At 40.1% G+C, this 17,346-nt stretch overlaps 1 protein-coding gene across 1 annotated transcript in view; it reads left to right on the top strand.

Moving 5' to 3' along the window:
- dbpa (D site albumin promoter binding protein a) overlaps window positions 1–14,919 on the top strand; it is a 41,277-nt gene extending 26,358 nt beyond the window's left edge. The window contains exons 4-5 of the mRNA XM_085261892.1: window positions 7,373–7,626; window positions 9,927–14,919. Coding sequence (XP_085118018.1) covers window positions 7,373–7,626; window positions 9,927–10,142 — 470 coding nt within the window. The 3' untranslated portion in view covers window positions 10,143–14,919. The remainder of the gene's footprint in view (window positions 1–7,372; window positions 7,627–9,926) is intronic.
- The last annotated feature ends 2,427 nt before the right edge of the window (window positions 14,920–17,346 follow it).

Here is a 17,346-nt window from a genome sequence, read left to right as displayed (position 1 = left end):
AGAGCAGCTCTTAGTTTGTTGCATTCCACTTTACGTGTAGGTGGACCCGGTGAAAGTAAAGTTAGATCAAACAAGAGATTAGTCAAGAGGAAGCGTTGCTCACCTGACTCTCAAACCTCAACCTGTCTATTTTCTGCTGCTGTGGGCGTCTCTGCCCACGACAGCTGATTCCTCCCGGTACGATTTCTGAACATCCAAGCAGCTCAAGGACAGAATCTAAAACACTTTTCCTCAATTTTTTTAAGATCATTGATGTTGAAAATTCTGTTTGACTGTGAAAATAAAAAAAAACCCCATCTTAGCTGTCTTAGAAGAGGACCAAAATGTTTTTGATGTTTTTAAAGTTAAAATACATCACCCAGATTCATCAGTATGCCTCGGTACGCTCCATCCGAGGATCAGCTCTTCACGTCCTGAGGCGATTCCTGTGATGGAGCTTTCACACGATGGAGAAGCTGTTTTAAAACGAGGCATTTTTCTTGATTTGACGACAACATGAATAAGAAATGAAAGGGCTAATCTTAAACCTTGAATTTCATGAAATGGGACCTTCAGAGACCTTGAAAAGTCTTGACTGTGTCGGAGTTAATGTAATAACTTTCTTGTTGGTCCTCAGGTAGAAACGTCGGATTTAAATGTGATATTTGTGGAGTTTTAGCAAATCTTTTGGGTACAACTTGCTTCAATCCAAAACCACTTCAGTTGAACTCCTTGTCCGGAGCTGGAGGATGACAGATTGACAGGCAGTGACATGCAGAGAGAGGAAAACGCATAATCTCAGCTAAATTAATGAAAGCAGAGAGGGAATCCGCGAGTCAGTGGCTGCTTCCTCCAAATGGCTCCCGCTCTCAGACAGGAAATGAAGCCAGACGAATCCTCGCTTGGCAAGTGTTTACCCAGCAGCAGCGGGAGTCGTGTTCTTGGAGCAGTTTCAACTTTTTGCCCAAAATGGTTGTTATTAGGACGGGGCTTTGGGCAGACTTATCCAGGATCAGCTCCGTCCAGCTGCCAGAGACACAGATCAAGCCAACAGCACTTTATTTGATGGTCTCACTGCTTCCTGGGCAAACAGATGGATCAGAGGATAGAAGAGATTGGAATATACAGTATGGTGCATTGCATTTAGAAATGATGAGGGTTTGCAACTGTGCAAGAAGAACCGTACAGCTTATAGCGAAGGGATGTTTTCACTGTAATTCAAATCTTTTCTGTATTTTAATATTTTATTGGGCATTTTTTAAGTTGTTGCTGTTATTTTGGAAAAAAATCCAAATAGAAAAATAATTATCATTTTTTAAATGCCATTTCCTGTGGCCAAACTGCAAATAAGAAAATATGAGTTTGGTGTAGCATGGAGACCCTCACAGCAAGAAGGTCCTGGGTTCGACTCCAATCCTAAATTGGATATTTGGAGAAAACAGTTGGATGGATATGAGCTTAAAAACAGACATAAAGAATGCCTTGTCAAAATAATGAACAGTAAGGTCTATGCAGAGCAAATCACCATGTTAAAACCACACTCCTTTTGTAGGTGTTTGTTGACCTGTTGAGGCCCAGGTGTGGCTACTTTTGTCTGGCATCAGATATAGGTAGTGTATCCTTTGGGTCCTTTGGGTGAGGAGCCTCCGTGGATCAGACCTTTTCTCGCTCTTCCTACAGCAGCGGTCCCCAGCCTTTTTTGCGCCACGGACCAGTTTATACAGATAAATACAACAAAATAAAACTAGTACCGGTACCAAAAAAAAAAAGATTTATTCATAACACACGTGAAAAGACCCAGGAAAACCGAGTTAACGATAAAAAACGATAACAAAATAACGCTGAAAACCGATAAAAACCCTGAAAACCATACATTTCAGACCTGAGCCTCAACTCTCGGGGCCCGGTACCAAACGACTCACGGACCGGTACCGGTCCGAGGCCCGGGGGTTGGGGACCGCTGTCCTACGGTGTTCAGTTGCAGAGGGATCTGGTTAGTTTGGAGGACTGGTGACACTTTGGGCTCTTTGTTTTGTTGATCCAGCGGTTCCTGAGCAGTTTTTGTGAGTTTGAGTGTGGAAGGATCCACTGTGGATGGTACAAGTCAAAGGAACCAAGTCAAAGGAATGCATTTTAACAATATGATCAGTTCTATTCACTTTACCCGTCATCAGTTTTGTGTTGGGCTCATTTTTAAATCTACGGGTTCCAAATAGAGACAGAAACGCCTCAAATGCTGCTTTGATTGAGAAATCCAATTTGAATATGTTTACTGATGGTGCCTGTGATTCAAGTTTGATTAACAAATCACAAAGGTAGAGGCCATGCTTTTGATTTCCAGCGAAGGCCACAGTAGGAGGAAGACTGGGATCTTTTGCATTAAATTTCTTTTTCGTGAAACACTTTAAGAGAAAGTTTACACAGCCACACACTTTGTGCACAGAATTTGTTAGCATGTGTCCCATTTCACTAAAAACAAATATTGCGTTACTATAGCTGTGTTTTCCTCCACAGAGGTATTACTGTCAACAGATACATTAATAATTACTTATATGGATTCAAAGCTGTATCTTTTATAAGATTCTGTTTGCTTATTCCATGCTTTATTTACTTTCTTCGTCTACTTTCTGACCCTCACTTTTACAACTAAAGATGTTTCAACAATGAGAAATTAGTAAACAGTTTTATAACTGTAAGTTTCCATCTGGATTTTTCCATCTGTTGTTTATGCCTTCAGATTCTACACTAAGATCATGAATGTTTGCAGGGATTTATTTGCAGCTTGTGCAGGTCAGTTCTGTCATTCATGTATTTAGGAGATGACAGTGGTGTCATTGGGTTACGGCGCAGATATGGGTGAAATTCAGTTTGGAGCTCAAGTCGCATTTTGTCTCCTCTGCCAAAGTGTCAAACTCTGCAGGGTGACATGTCGCCTACCCTCGATCCAGTAAACAAACCACTGGGTCTGTGGGCCCATGTGACTTTTGTATACAAACCTTGGTTTGATTGCTATTGGGCACTGGAAAACCAAAATAACCAAATACACAAAAAAGTCATCTTTTCCACTCAGGCTTGGAACAAAGAATAGCAGCTCTGAAGAATAACAGCTGCAGAGGGCAGAGCATAGTGATGCATGCGTGTCACACCGGACGCTTATGTAAATCCAGCCTCTCATTTCAGATAAAACAAAAAAAAAAAGAACCAAACAAACAACAACTGTGGGATGTTTTGGCAACAAGTTGTGTAAAAGTGGAGGCGAATGTCAGATCGACATCGTGGAGTCATGATTGGATGTAAACAGTCGTAAGACTTTTTTTTTTTTATCTCCGAGTTCAGCGCAAGTTGAAACCTGAAAAAAGCCACCATTCAGAAAGTTTACATACCCACAGCCTCCCACTCGCCACGCTCAGCGTGTAGTCAAGTGTTTTCAGCTGGATTTTATTGGGAGAACACGGTGTGGCGATTTGACCCTTCGCTTACCTCACATGTCCCGCCTCCTGCCTGTCATAAAGCCTGACTTCCCAGAGCCCGTGGAGGATTTGGTTGTGGTATTGTGGCTGACATGAAAACATGAGGGACTGCTCACAGCAGCAGTTTGAGTAGAAAATCAGTGTCAGTCCTGCCGCTCTGACCGACATGTCTTTCCCACGTTTCAAAAAAAGGGAAAGAAATGCTTCAGAAGCACAAAGGCTGCGACAGCTGAGGGCTTTTAGAGGTTTTCTGTCATATGACAAAATTATGTCATTCTATTAATGCTAAATCTTCACAATCTCTCCTCACTCTTCCTGCCTCCTATCTCTTCTCTGCTTCATTTGCTCAAGTGTCTGAAATCTTTCCACGGCTGTTTTGGTTGATTTTGGTCACCAGCTTTGAAGTTATTTATAATCTGTGGCGCCGAGCCTGGAGCTCCAAAAAAGCATCTTACAAATGTCGCCACAGTGGAGGTCTGAGTAGTGGCGGATGATTGCTCAACTAGCATTTTTATGCCTCTATTCCAAGGAAGAAACATTTGCGGGGGGGAATATGTTTTTTCAATCAGAAACGGGAAAGAAATGAAGCAGCCGGCTGAAAATAGAGCCGCTCTTCTATTATAATGTTACATTCAGAAATATAGCTGCAGGGAAAAAGCTTCACTGCCACACAGTTTAATATCCGCATCCAGGAATCGCTTCCACAGATTTTGCCCCCTCCCCCACTCTGCCACACTTCCACTTCCCAACATTTAAATAATTGTGTTCATTCTTAATTATTTGAACCCCCTTTTAGTGCTTTGGTAGCTCATGTAAAAGTGGCGTTTGAGTAAAGCCAGCTGGAGTCAACACAGGGGGAAAAAAGTCCACTGCAGCACCATCTCTGAATCATCTGCTCTCTTCAAATAGTTTTTTTCTTTCCTTTCTAACCACATTTGTCTAAATGTGTGGCTCATGCATAATCATTCTAAATCTTTAGCCAGCACTAGGATGTTCTTTTAAATATCAGACACTGCAAAGGGTTAAAGAAAAAAGCTCCTCTCTTCTGCATGTCGTAAATCGAGTATGACACGTTCCTGGCTCGATGGTGACACTTGGTGGTGACTTGGCATCACTACGGAGAGACAAGATGCTTCTTGTCGTCGAAATTTGAAGTCGAATGTGAAGAATTAAGCGCGTTGTTAAAGGTGTAGAAGAAACGGTGATATGTTCAGGTTTAATGGGGAAAAGCATTTGAATATATTGTCCACTGTGTATGGGATAATCCTACTTATCTCAGTGGGAATCATTCCTGGCTCTCTGCTGCTCTCTGGATAAAGGATGAGAGGCAGAGTGTGCAGCACATGTGACTCTGCAGCCAGCGGCCTCTAGAGTCCAACAGCAAACACTAAAGCTGGAGGGGTTTGACCTGAGTGGGATTTAAACACTGAGACAAAAACGTCTCCCCGTGCTTTGCTGCTTTTTCCCAAAACCTTTTTTTTATGATCTTGAACATACTTGAATTAGATATTTTCATCGCCTAAAAGAGTTATAAGTGCATATCTTTGTATATTCAGTCCTACCAGAGGTCCTGTCATGTTTAGCACAACACTGGACATCAAAACCTCAATTATTGAATTTAAATAAAATTTTATCTTGATTTTATTTGCTTGTAGGCAGAGCTCTCTAAAGCTTCTGTCTCACCTTCAGATTTAGATATTTAGAATTCAGTGACGCTGATTCAGTTTTATCTAGCTGAAGGACCGATGCATCTGTCCGTCCAATGAAAGAGTCGCTACTCCTCTCAGGATATTGGTCCAATTTTAGTGAAGTGAGATACATTTGACTTTGATGTCACTGTTAGTGTAAAGCTGCTTCTCAAAAATCATTTGTCATTGTCACTGGATTTGAACTTTCATTAGTTTGTGCAAAACAGCCCAGAAGGCAAGAAAAGATCCCCCCCCCCCCCTCGTACAGGCACATTACAATAACCTGTGAACTGTGATGGATCATGATCAGAATCAGAATACTTTATTGATCCCTGGGGGAAATTATTTGAAGTAACACGTCACTGACATATTGTAAAAATGAGTATTTTTAGATGCATCTGTTTCTTGTTTAGTTATTAAAATGAAGATCATACATAGACTTGGAGAGGCTGTTACCTTTTTGCATGCAGAGTGGTCAGAAATCACCCACAGGCAGAGGGGCTGTTTATTTTTCATCCCATAAAAACAATAAATTATTAAAATATTCTGAGTTCAGAAAGTTTGATCTACACTATAAGTCAAAGTTTGCAGAAGTCATTGCAGTTCAGATGGATAAAAGCTGAATATAAGACAAAACAAACGATATTAAAACATAACCAAAAATATACAATAATAAGCTCTTTAAAATAAATTCAAAGGACATAACATCAAATAAATGACAGTGAAATATCAGCTCTACAAGTAGAAAAGAAGTAGAGTGAAATAAATTGAGAACAATCAGAGCGTACTGGAAATAATAAACTAAAAACACATCAATAAATAAAATAAATGTATAAGGATAATAAAAACATAAAATAAAATAAAAGGTACCGTCATCCAAAATGTCAGTAAATAAATATAAAGCAATAAAAAATGCTGGTTAAAAACAGTTTAAAGTTGAAAAGTCTGTCGCCTGGTGTTTCATAGGGCAGACATGTCAGGCTGTATTCAGAGTGTAGTCATGTTTGTACATCAGCTAAAACTAATAAATTCACTGTAACTATCGAGAACAAATGTAAGTGTGTAAATGAATCTAAATGTAATTACATTGTTACTCCTTTAAATATAATACAATTTAACAGAGTGTTTTTCCAGTGTCCTGATTGGTGGGGATTGTTTCATGTCGTCATCTTCAGTTCGCATCTCTGTGGCGTGCGACCGTCCTCGGTCAGGGCAGATGGGCTCTAATCTGCAGATAAAACTAGATGCTGATGATTGGACAGCTAAACGAGTAATTAAGCTGCTGATTTTGGACTGTAGTGCAGATTATTGTTCACTGGAAAGACAATTAACAAGCGCTCGTATTCTTTCTCTCTGCTCCCTTCTTGCCTCTTTTTTAGTTTATTCACACAACAAGTGTCACATATTGCCAACAAAAAAATTTAATTAAACTGGCAAAAGTAACACATGAACAATTAACGAATGGCACCATAAAAATGTTGCACTGGCAGGGATTCTAATAACTGATAACAAATTAAGAGGCAGTATGATTTTTAGTTATGTAATAAGATCTAATATAAATATCTGAGACACAAAAAAGGAAGTTCAGAGAAAAAGCATCTCTGAAGAACTCAAATAGTCTGCTTCATCTGGAAGTTTACATTGTGATAAACGCTACCATGAAAACATCATCAGTGCTCATGTCATGTTTGTGTATCTGTGTCCTGTCCACACTTTAACGTGGCGAGAACAGCCTGCAGGCTAATGTCACAGTCCGCTGTCAGTAGCTGTTTAATGATCCTGGTGCTGTGACTCATCTTAATCTCAGTGTGCGACCCTCTGTTTTATATGTTACACACAAAAAAAATGATTTTCATGTCAGTTTTCCGGGTGGCACGAGCAAATTTACATGTGAGAAAGAGTTCTGATGGCAAATGTTGTACTTTAATTCTCATGAGCTTTTTATTTCCAGTATGATGATTAAGACAATTTTTAAGGGATGCCAGAATATAGCTGACATTACTGAAACTTGATTTATTTTGTAAGGAACCGTGTGGATTCATGTATATTATATATAACATGTTCCTGCAACTAGAAGCTCACTAACTCACTAATCTGTCCAGGTACTCCACTTCTCATCCTGTAGAAACTGTGATGGGCTTCAGCTGATAACTGGAAGATTGATTATAGATGGGTATCTTAGCTGACAAGCTAATCATTTGATCTGAGATAACCAACATTTTCTTTCGCTTCCAGGTGGTCAGGCAGTGCCTCAGGACCCGTCACCCCCTTCTACCTGCCCTCCGGCCCCCCCTGGACCTCCAGCCGGCACCAACGGCAACAGCGACATCATGGTGAACTTTGACCCTGACCCGGCGGACCTAGCGTTGTCCAGCGTGCCAGGCCAGGAGGCATTTGACCCACGGCGGCACCGCTTCACGGAGGACGAGCTGAAACCTCAGCCGATGATCAAGAAGGCCCGCAAGATGCTGGTTCCTGACGAGCAGAAGGTACTACATCTCCCACAATCCTTTTGTTTCCTTTACGTCCAAATTCACTACAGGAAAGGATTTTTAAAGCTATTTGGGGAAAGAAAATGCTCCGCTGCTTGCTGTGTTTCTAATTTAATGGCTAGTAAAATATATATATATCCATAATGGACCAGTTTCCCGTTTTAAATTTAGTTGTAGAGTCTACTTTTTAAAAATCTACTTGCAATTTCAAAATTGTTTTTGCAGCACAAGAACACAATTTTAATTGTATTCAAAAATAGAGTTTGGGATAAATTATTTTATAAGATGAAATGAGTAAAATCAAATTAAATACTTAAAATAAAATAAAATAAAAATTAAAAATAAGGCCCACTAGTAAATCTCAGGTGTTGTAAAGGTACCTAAAGATAAAACCTGCATAAAGATTCACATATAGCTCAGCAGAAGGTCACATTTTCCTTTAGTATCTGTCTTAAATAGAAGCCACAGCCACGTTGTTTCATTTTAAACTCTAAACTTCATCATAACAAAAGGCCACGGCTCTGACAGCTCCTGTGCGGAGTGGAAAAAAAAAACGAAGGGAGCGTGACGCCCACTGGTATTGATGCCTCCTGACGGGAATCCTGAAATATTTTGTACTCAGCTCATTGCACACTAGGAAAGTCTCTGATCAATGGCTCGTGCTTTCATAGTTCAGTGCGGAGCAGCTGCAGCTCCCGAGGCGTTTATAATTTATGGAGAGATGGAGGCGCTCACCTTGCTCTGTTCAGCCATTGCCGGTTTTATAAATCATATATAGGAAGGTTGGAAAAATGATCTCCGGCCAGAGTTAAAGATGAAGTTGAGAACGGCTTCTCATAAACGAGCTTTAATATTCCGCTCTACGGTTAAGATTTATCTGCTCTCATGAGCAGGAAAGTCTGGCTTGGATTAAAAGTTATGAAATAATCCAGGATCTAATTAGTGTTTATATTTACACAAATCAGAAAGCAGCAATATTCCCAAGATCTCTTTAAAAATGTTGCAGAGGGATACAATAATAGCTGTGTTTAATTGTGGAATGATGCTAACTTTAACCAGATGTTAAAGATCCTTATTAAAGCTCTCCATGAAGGCAGTGAAGCATGTGGGCTTGCTTCCCGGCATAAATCTTTCAGATAGATATCTCTACGAGGTTGTATTCTCAGATTGACCTCCTATTTTGCTCTATGGGTCCCAAAGTTTAACACAACATCAGGGCTGCTTCCAGTCTTCTTCTTGTGAGACTTTCATTGGCCAACAAATTCCTTTCCTGGCAAAAAGTCCCCAAAGTAACGTTGCAGGCTTTTGTGGGGCCAGAGGTCATGTCCGCGGCGTATTTATTCATTCGGCTGAGGCGCTCGGCAGGTCAGAAGAGAGCTGCATTAGGAATGACATGCCTCATAAAAAGTTATTGATAATGTTTTCACAAGCACTTACTGGTGTTTTCCGTCAAACTGATTCCTTTTGTAGTCATTGCAAGATGAATATTATTGGTCTTTTGTGTATGCAGATCAGTATATTGCTAGATGTCTATGCGTCTATGTGTGAAAAGGTGTTTTAATATAAGAAATTAAGAGTTAGAGTAGCTTATCTTACACCGTGACCTGCAGGCAATAAAAAGCACAGAAAAGCTGTTGTTGGTAATTCTAACTGCAGTTTAAAGGAGTATTTCATATATATATATATATATATATATATATATATATATATATATATATATATATATATATATATATATATATATATATATATATATATATATATATATATATATATATATATATGTGTGTGTGTGTGTATATAAACCACAGCTATCCTAAACTACTTTCTTCACTCTGTAAATCTGTTTAATGAATGTTCATCTTCTCTAAGCTGCCATAGCAAACATTTACTGCTGAGAAGCAGTAAATGCTAACCCCTGAAACATTTTAATTTATCTAGTGCAGCTACAAGCTTTAGGATAAGAAGTATAGCACTTTTTATGTGGTATACGTCACACCTGTGTTTGGGATGTTTTATGCTTTTGAATCCAACCACAGTCTGCTGCTCATAACTGAGTGTCATCATGGTGACGTTATAAAAATGGCAGTCATAGTTTTGTTATTTTGTACCTGTGACTATTCAGCTGTTTCCACCTTTCGTTCCTTTCTCCCATTTTTGACACCCTCATCAAATGACTGAACCTTCTCATCCCACTCTCTCCTCTTCTTTTGTTTTTTTGTTTTTTTTTCTTCTTCTCTCCTCCCTCCACCTTCCTCCCCACACACCCCAACATACCACACCGCCGCCGCCGACAGGATGAGAAATACTGGAGCCGGCGAGTGAAAAACAACGAGGCAGCGAAGCGCTCGCGGGACGCCCGGCGACTGAAGGAGAACCAGATCTCAGTGCGCGCGGCCTTCCTGGAGCGAGAGAACGCCGCCCTTCGCCAGGAGGTGGCTGACATGAGGAAAGAGCTGGGCCGCTGCAGGAACATCATCAACAAGTACGAGAGCCGGCACGGAGACTTGTGAGGAGACGGACGGAGGCGGAAAAGGCGGGAGGGGCATCGGAGATGAGACAAGGGTACAAGGCAACCCAGCAACAGCAGCACTTTAGTTGAAGTGGCGAGTCGGGGGTGGGGGGAGGCTGACGTAGATCTGCAGTAAGCACCGTGCGACACCGGGCGCAAACGCCACAAGCGTCTTTTAGCGCGCGCGCTGTGCTTCAGGATGTCATGACAGGAAAGCACAGCGGCGACACAGTTTATTTTCCGAGTTTGACTCTGTAGATGCTGCTTTGCTGAATCCACACACCGTACTGTATCACCACCTCGTGACACCTCGGCAGCTTTACCCTTGGTGCTGTGCTTACGCCCGGTGCCGCATGGCGTTTTTGCAGGTAGTGCGTTTCCATCCGCCGCTCTGGCCAGTTCAAACAGGGTGTTGAATTCACAATATGCCAGTGAAATCTCACTTTTTAAGCTCAAGGCATGGACACAAGCCAGAAGAGGTCAGATGTGTAATTTTTTGTTTTCTATAAATAGGAAAAAAAGAAAACATGTATATTTTTGAACTGGGCAGGAAAGCAAGACTAGTCCAGCAAAGAGGAGGACGGGGGGAGGAAGAAGAGCAGGGCTTTCGTCAATAACGCAAAGAGATTTTGACATAGGATTATTGTATATTTTTCTATTAGCAGAGGTATTTAGGAGGAGGATTTTGGAGATAATCTTTTGTATATTTTATATATGGGGCGGGAGGGGCTGTTAGCTGGACAGTCACGGGGCCACATAAAGCGCTTTTCCTCCCAGCTGTTTATTGCTAAACAACAAATAATCTATTTTCAAATTTACAGAGCTGGTTAGTCAGAGGAAGAGGTGTAACAGAGAATGTATCACGGTCGAATCAGGTATTTCACACAGCGTGAGACAAGGCGAGGTATTTTAGACTGTTTTCGGCGCTGAAGGGGGGAGGAGGAGGGTGGGCGGAGGCAGGAAGAAGGCAAAACAACAAAAAAATTGTATAGTTTAAAGAAAATCTTTGTGTTTGTTTTCTCTGTGAGCTCGTTCAAGCACTTCAGTTTTTATCTTCTATTTGATTCCGTGTCTGATTCTGACATAAATCGAGGGGCTTTTATTTTTCTTTTTGAAGCTGAAGGAGGAAATAATAATTAGCCATCCGAACAGCTGGATGTGAGCAGATGTGCGAGGATAAGTATAAGGGGAGATTTTCGCTGGCGGGTTTGCGTTTTATTTCGGTGAATGTGTCTTGCTCACATGTAAACGCACACACACTGACAAACACTTTTAACCATCACGCAACATGATTGCTTTCGGTTTCTTTACTCATCAATCATGTCTAGGTGCAAAAATTGAATACTAACTGGTTTAAGGTTGATCTGCCCAGATCGAACAGTGACTGAAACCTTCAGCCACACACACACACACACACACACACACACACACACACACACACACACACACACACACAGTCCTCACCAAGGTTTTAACCCTTATTGTTGTTGTTGTTGATGTTGTTAAGGACTTTTATGGTGCTGATCTAATCTGATCCTCGACCTCACACACACACACACACACACACACACACACACACACACACACACACACACACACACACACACACACACACACACACCTTCTCAAACACAGTACTGAACTGCCTATACCCTTTCTTTGTCTTTATTCCTTATTCTTTATTTTTTCTCTCTTTTTGTTGCATATTGTATTGATGAATCATATATTTAGATTTTTCACACACATACTTGTCTATACCTCTCCTTCAAACTTTACCCAATGAGAAAGAGAAATGCACCCTACTGCTACTGTACCATACAACTGTACTATTGACTATTAAACTATTCTCTCACTAGATATATATGTGTATATGATATATGCTTGAATTATGTGATTATAGTTGTAATATACATAATTGAATATATTTCAGAGAAAACTCATTGGAATCATTTTGTCAGTTTTTTCTCAGGTGTTGTCTGAGGTATTAAATATGCATATTAAAAAATAAGAAACACTAAAAAAATCTTTGATCCGATCACAGGATTTGTGGATTGGTTTGTTATTATTATTTTTATTTTTTTGGTTGTATTTTACGTTTGCTGTATGAATTTATTGTTATGATTCCGTTTTAGCCCGTTTTTGTTACTAAGTCACCAGCATGGGATAGAAACTCCACAGACTAACTGTAGTTGGCTAAGCCTCGCTCCCCTGTTGCTACGCCTGTCACACTTTGCATTCTACAGTAAAGTTTAACCGAGGGGGTTTTGCATAAAACCTTCTGGTTTCAGAGAGTTATTTTGACACCACCATCTAAATACATATGAGAGGTCCATAACTGTAAGTGGTAGAAACTCCAGTCCAATCCAAAAAGAACTGCTTCAAAAGACTGGTGACTACCACCCAAAATAGGGTTAAAAACACTATTTTTCCTCCACAGTCATAGACGGTATAAAAGAGTAACGTAGCTACTCAGATATCATCAATATATACTGTTGTGTGAAGCCTCCTGATGAGTGTTTTCGCCATCTTGGTGCTTTGTAACCAGGTGTGATGACAAGATGCCGATTGCAGTCTAAAACTGCCGGTCAGTCACAAGCCAGTAGCCAATGAGTGTGCCCCATGTAGTCATTTCAAAAACACATTGTGATTAAAATTAACAGAATTTAAAAAAAACAAAAACATTTTATTCTCCATAACTGAGTGGTAAACTTTAGAGAGATGTTTTCCTGTAGACTTTAATCGGACCAAAGCTATTGCCATCTAGTGGCCTTTAGATAGAATGCAGGATTTTGGATAATTCTGCATTAGCTACTTTTTCCAACATGGAAGCTACATCCGTCTTATATAATGTCTATGCACACAGCAAAAGAAGTTCTGAAACTGTGTTTCGAATGCCATTTAATTAAATGTAATACATTTCTGAACACCATGTTTCCTCCCTGTAAAATTAAAGCAGAAAAACTTAAATTCTGGGAGATTAATTAGCTGTAGCTATTATCAACCTAGCTAACAGCTTGTTAACATTAAAACGAAGCTGAAATGAAACTGGTACTTCTGGAAACTTCTTTTTCAGGGGTAAGAAAACCTAAAATCCCAGTCTGACAGTTTTAACTATAAAATAGGTCAAACTAACTGAAACTAAAAACAATACAAATTTACCCAAGTGTAGGCCTGTGACATTAGCTGATTTAATGTTCGCCTCCTACTATACAAAAGATTACTGTTGTAATACTGGAATGTGTCCAGTGAAAAGTTTGAGACGCTAATGTGCAGCCATCACCTTGAAAATAGACAACAGCACCAAGTAATTAACTTGAATTAAAATGTTTTTCTTTCTTTATGAGCTAAATGCCAAGATTAATGATTTTTAGCAGGATTATACTCTGGTTTTATTCGTAAATATTTTTATAGAATTTTATCACCATTTTCTCATCATCTGATGACATCTGATCAGAGTGGGCAGGACTCATAAGGGATCATTTTGTGCAGATGAAAAATCATATGACCTGCAAAATGCCCATTTTGAGCCTGGAGCAGGAAGTCAATAACCTTATTGTGATGGCTGTTATATCCGACTGAAGCTTTAGGTTTTGCTGAGCCAGATAACGCAACAAACCCTGGATGTGTTGAACTCTAGTTCCTAGTTCCTCCCTCCTGTTTAGACCAAATATGAGCACACACCCCTTGAAATTCAAGTAGCCCAGCCAGTCTGGACTATTTTAGTGTGTCTAAAAAAAAACCCCACAGCATCTGCTAATTTCCTCCATATTTAATTTAATCCCTCAAAGGCAATTAAAAACTCTTCAAATGTTTGTTTCACTATACTAAGAACTCAAAAATTTGACAGGCTGAATTCGCTACATGTGCTAGGCTGTGATTGGACAGTGACTGAATGGGGGAGGGGCTTAGCTGACTGTTATATAGAACTGTTTAAATTTACAGAGAGCACTGAAACCTTAGCTCTTGTTACCTGCTATACAGTCACACTTGCAAGTATTATGATTGTTCTTGATATTTCTTTTGTTGTTTTATGCAACAGCTTTTTTTCCTTCAGGTGATTTTAGCCTGACATAACTATATTTTCATTCCCAAGGCCGACTTTCACATATCCCATGAGCCTGTTTGCTGCTGGCCTCATCCACAAAGACTTAATCAAGCCACAGGTGTATAATGGGAGTTGTAGGTCTAGCTTTGATATACAGTATGTACTGTATGTTTTCCTTTCCCTTGTCTTCTTTTTTGGGGGGAACATGTTTAAACCTGAGACACAAACTTTTGAATTTAGATCCCTGGAAGAAACTCAGAGCTTCTTACACTTCCATCAGTTGTTGGAAGAAGGAAGTCATCTTTTTTTCTTTTGATATCTTGGATTTGGGGATTTCTTCACAGACCTTTCTGAAACTTTTTGACAGTGCTATTTTTCTATGTAACTGTGTTGTTTTGCGTGGTACAACTTTTTCTGGCGGGTGTTTGAGGCCTGCTCTTCATGTGGCAGCAGTGACAGTCTGCTGCTGTGTGATAAAACGGCATTGCGGGTAATAATGACAACAATAACGATGATGATAACAATAATGTACACAGCCTTGTTATTTCTTCTTCAACTTTGTGGATTCTCAGCTAACTTCCTCTTGTTGTGACTGACTGTTATAAACTGCAAATCCCATGAGCTCGACACTACCCCGGCTCCTCACCAGTATTGTGTGCTGTCCACAGGGATGATGGCATATGTGGTCTTTTTCCCCCTCCAAACACGAATAAAGGCTAATCCTTATTCACCAATAGCGATCTTCTGGTGTCTTGCTGTACGATCTAAAAAGCATGTACAAACCAGCTAGCAACCATGTTAGCAGTAGTTGATGGTCATGTGTGAAGTGACAGCATCTGAAGGGTCGCCACCTGCTGTACAAAACATTGCTGTGGAAGAAACCCTATAGGAGTATTCAAAGGAATTATTAGTTCCTGGTAGCTGACACTTTTTTTTTTTAAATTTACAGTGTGTTTATTGGTTTTAAATGTAAAAAAATTATATGATTCTTTTTGATAGAAAATCTTCATAATCAACAATCAAATGAACCAGCTAGCCATCAATCCACCTTACACCAACTTTCCTTAAGTGTCAAATGTAGATGAATCCACCCCACCAACCACCACCAAAAAAAGAGCATGTATTATTCTTGATCTTCATTAGGAACGCCAACCACTGACTAAATGAGGAAGGTATGAAAGTGGCCTCCCCCAGATAGGTTGTATATAGTAAAGACATGTACTTGTATAATAAAATCTGCTGGAGACACCTTTTACATGTGGTGGACTTCAAAATTCTTGACATAAAAAAAATGAAGCTCTGTAATGTTTTACATTGTAAGAAGGTGCATTTTAAACCCAAACTAACTTTTTACCTTTGAACAAACATTCTGCTTGACAAGCTTGTTTTGATGTTCATGACTTAAAAGTAGAATCACTCTCTTTATATTTCAGGAGGGCTTATGCGGCTTGTATCTGAAGGTAGGAACAATCAACCAGTGTGATCACTTAGATGGAGCACTTGATGAAAGTTAAAGATATCGAGACACACGCCGACTCTTGTGTTTTGAACTTTTCGTGGCATTTGTTCATAATGGAAGAATATAATTGAAGAGTTCCTCTGCTTTAAAACACCCACCAAATAATATCAACTCTCCAGTCTAAGTGCTGTATTTTTAAAAACAAATGTGTTTTGCCTTGTAGAGTAAACTCTCATGGTGGAAAAGCTGGAAAGGGGTGAGAAACAGTATTGGCTTAGTCTCTTCATGGTATTATTTATTTTCTAATATTTTTTTACATGATAACAAAAGCTTTAAATCAGGGCTGTCCAACTCCAGTCCTCTAGAGCTACCATCCTGCAGCTTTTAGAAGCATCCTTGTTCCGACACACCTGAATCAAATGAATGGCTTGTTACCAGGCCATTGCCTAAATTGATGGCTGAAGAGGTAATCCAAACATTTGATTCAGCTGTGTTCGAGTAGGGATGCATCTAGAAGCTGCAGGACAGTAGCTCTGGAGGACTGGAGTTGGAGACACCTGCTTTAAATATTGCCTTGATTGCTGTCAACCATTTTGGTCAAATGTCAAACTGCTAAAAGTGAGGTGGTGTACAGGATAATTCAGAAATCAGGTAACTTCACTGCAGTGTCCATGCTCTTCTATAGTGTAGTGAAACGCTTCTTTCAAGACATCTTTGACTCAGTTTTGTCTGGCTAGTTATGTAGAAGAGTCTAGAAAAGTCAGTTTTGTTAAAACCTCTGGGCAGTTATTTTGAAGCCTTCATTAAAGTGAACTTTAGTTTCAGTCTTCACAAACCTGCATGCTTATGTTCACTAGCTGAATCTGACTAAAGGCTTAAAAGTATTCCACAAAGTACAGTTTTAAAGTCTTATACTGTATTGGTAAGCTTTGCACTACATATGCAGCTCTCCTGCAATCCAGGACTTTAATGGTATGTCTCTTTCTAACAGTGTCTTTGACGAAGTCTCCATATTTGTGATGGAAGCATGAACGTGTATGTCTAAAAGGCTGGATTCTGTAGGACTGCGCTGCGTTTCCAATTCCATTTTGTGTAGATTATCTAAATGTAAATGCAGGACCTCAAAATGATGCTATTATTGTGCCCTCTTCTGCCTGTTTGTGTGTGACACTGAATTACAAAATAAATGCTGTAAACAGAAAGTGCAGCAGCAGACCATTGGGAGGCACTCGGACCCTTCTGACAGCTTCTCTTTCCAAACATCACAAACAGATCTGTGTGTGTTTGTTTTTTTTATGTGCATTCATAGTACCTGTGTGTTTTCATCCAAGCTATTGTGTGTTTCCATGACTACTTCTGTGAATTGTGGGTGTCCTAGAGATTCATCTGTAAAGCCCGTCAACTTCAGTTACATAACAGACACACACACGCTCACTCAGACGAGCAGTTTGAGTGCCCTGTGTACACGCGTGTATGCATGTGTGGGATTGGATCGCTGCACCACCTGTATGTTGTGGGTTGTTTCAGCTGTTCGCCGGCGTTTGCGTCACCAGCGCTCCTTCATCACGCCGCAGACCATCTGCCAAGGCTGGTGTCGATACTCCAAGCCAAAGCGTGCTACGTCGCCCCACTGTGCCAAGCTGCGCCAGGCCACGAAACCCTGCTGCTGCTTCACAATCAGCTCAGGGAGTTCCAGCAAAT

This window comes from Mchenga conophoros, linkage group LG22, assembly GCF_057382185.1.
Source record: "Mchenga conophoros isolate Kocher_MC1m ecotype Shallow Benthic linkage group LG22, M_conophoros_male_GT1.1, whole genome shotgun sequence".
In the NCBI taxonomy this organism is placed as follows: Eukaryota; Metazoa; Chordata; class Actinopteri; order Cichliformes; family Cichlidae; genus Mchenga; species Mchenga conophoros.
This window is presented reverse-complemented; position numbering and strand designations above follow the sequence as displayed.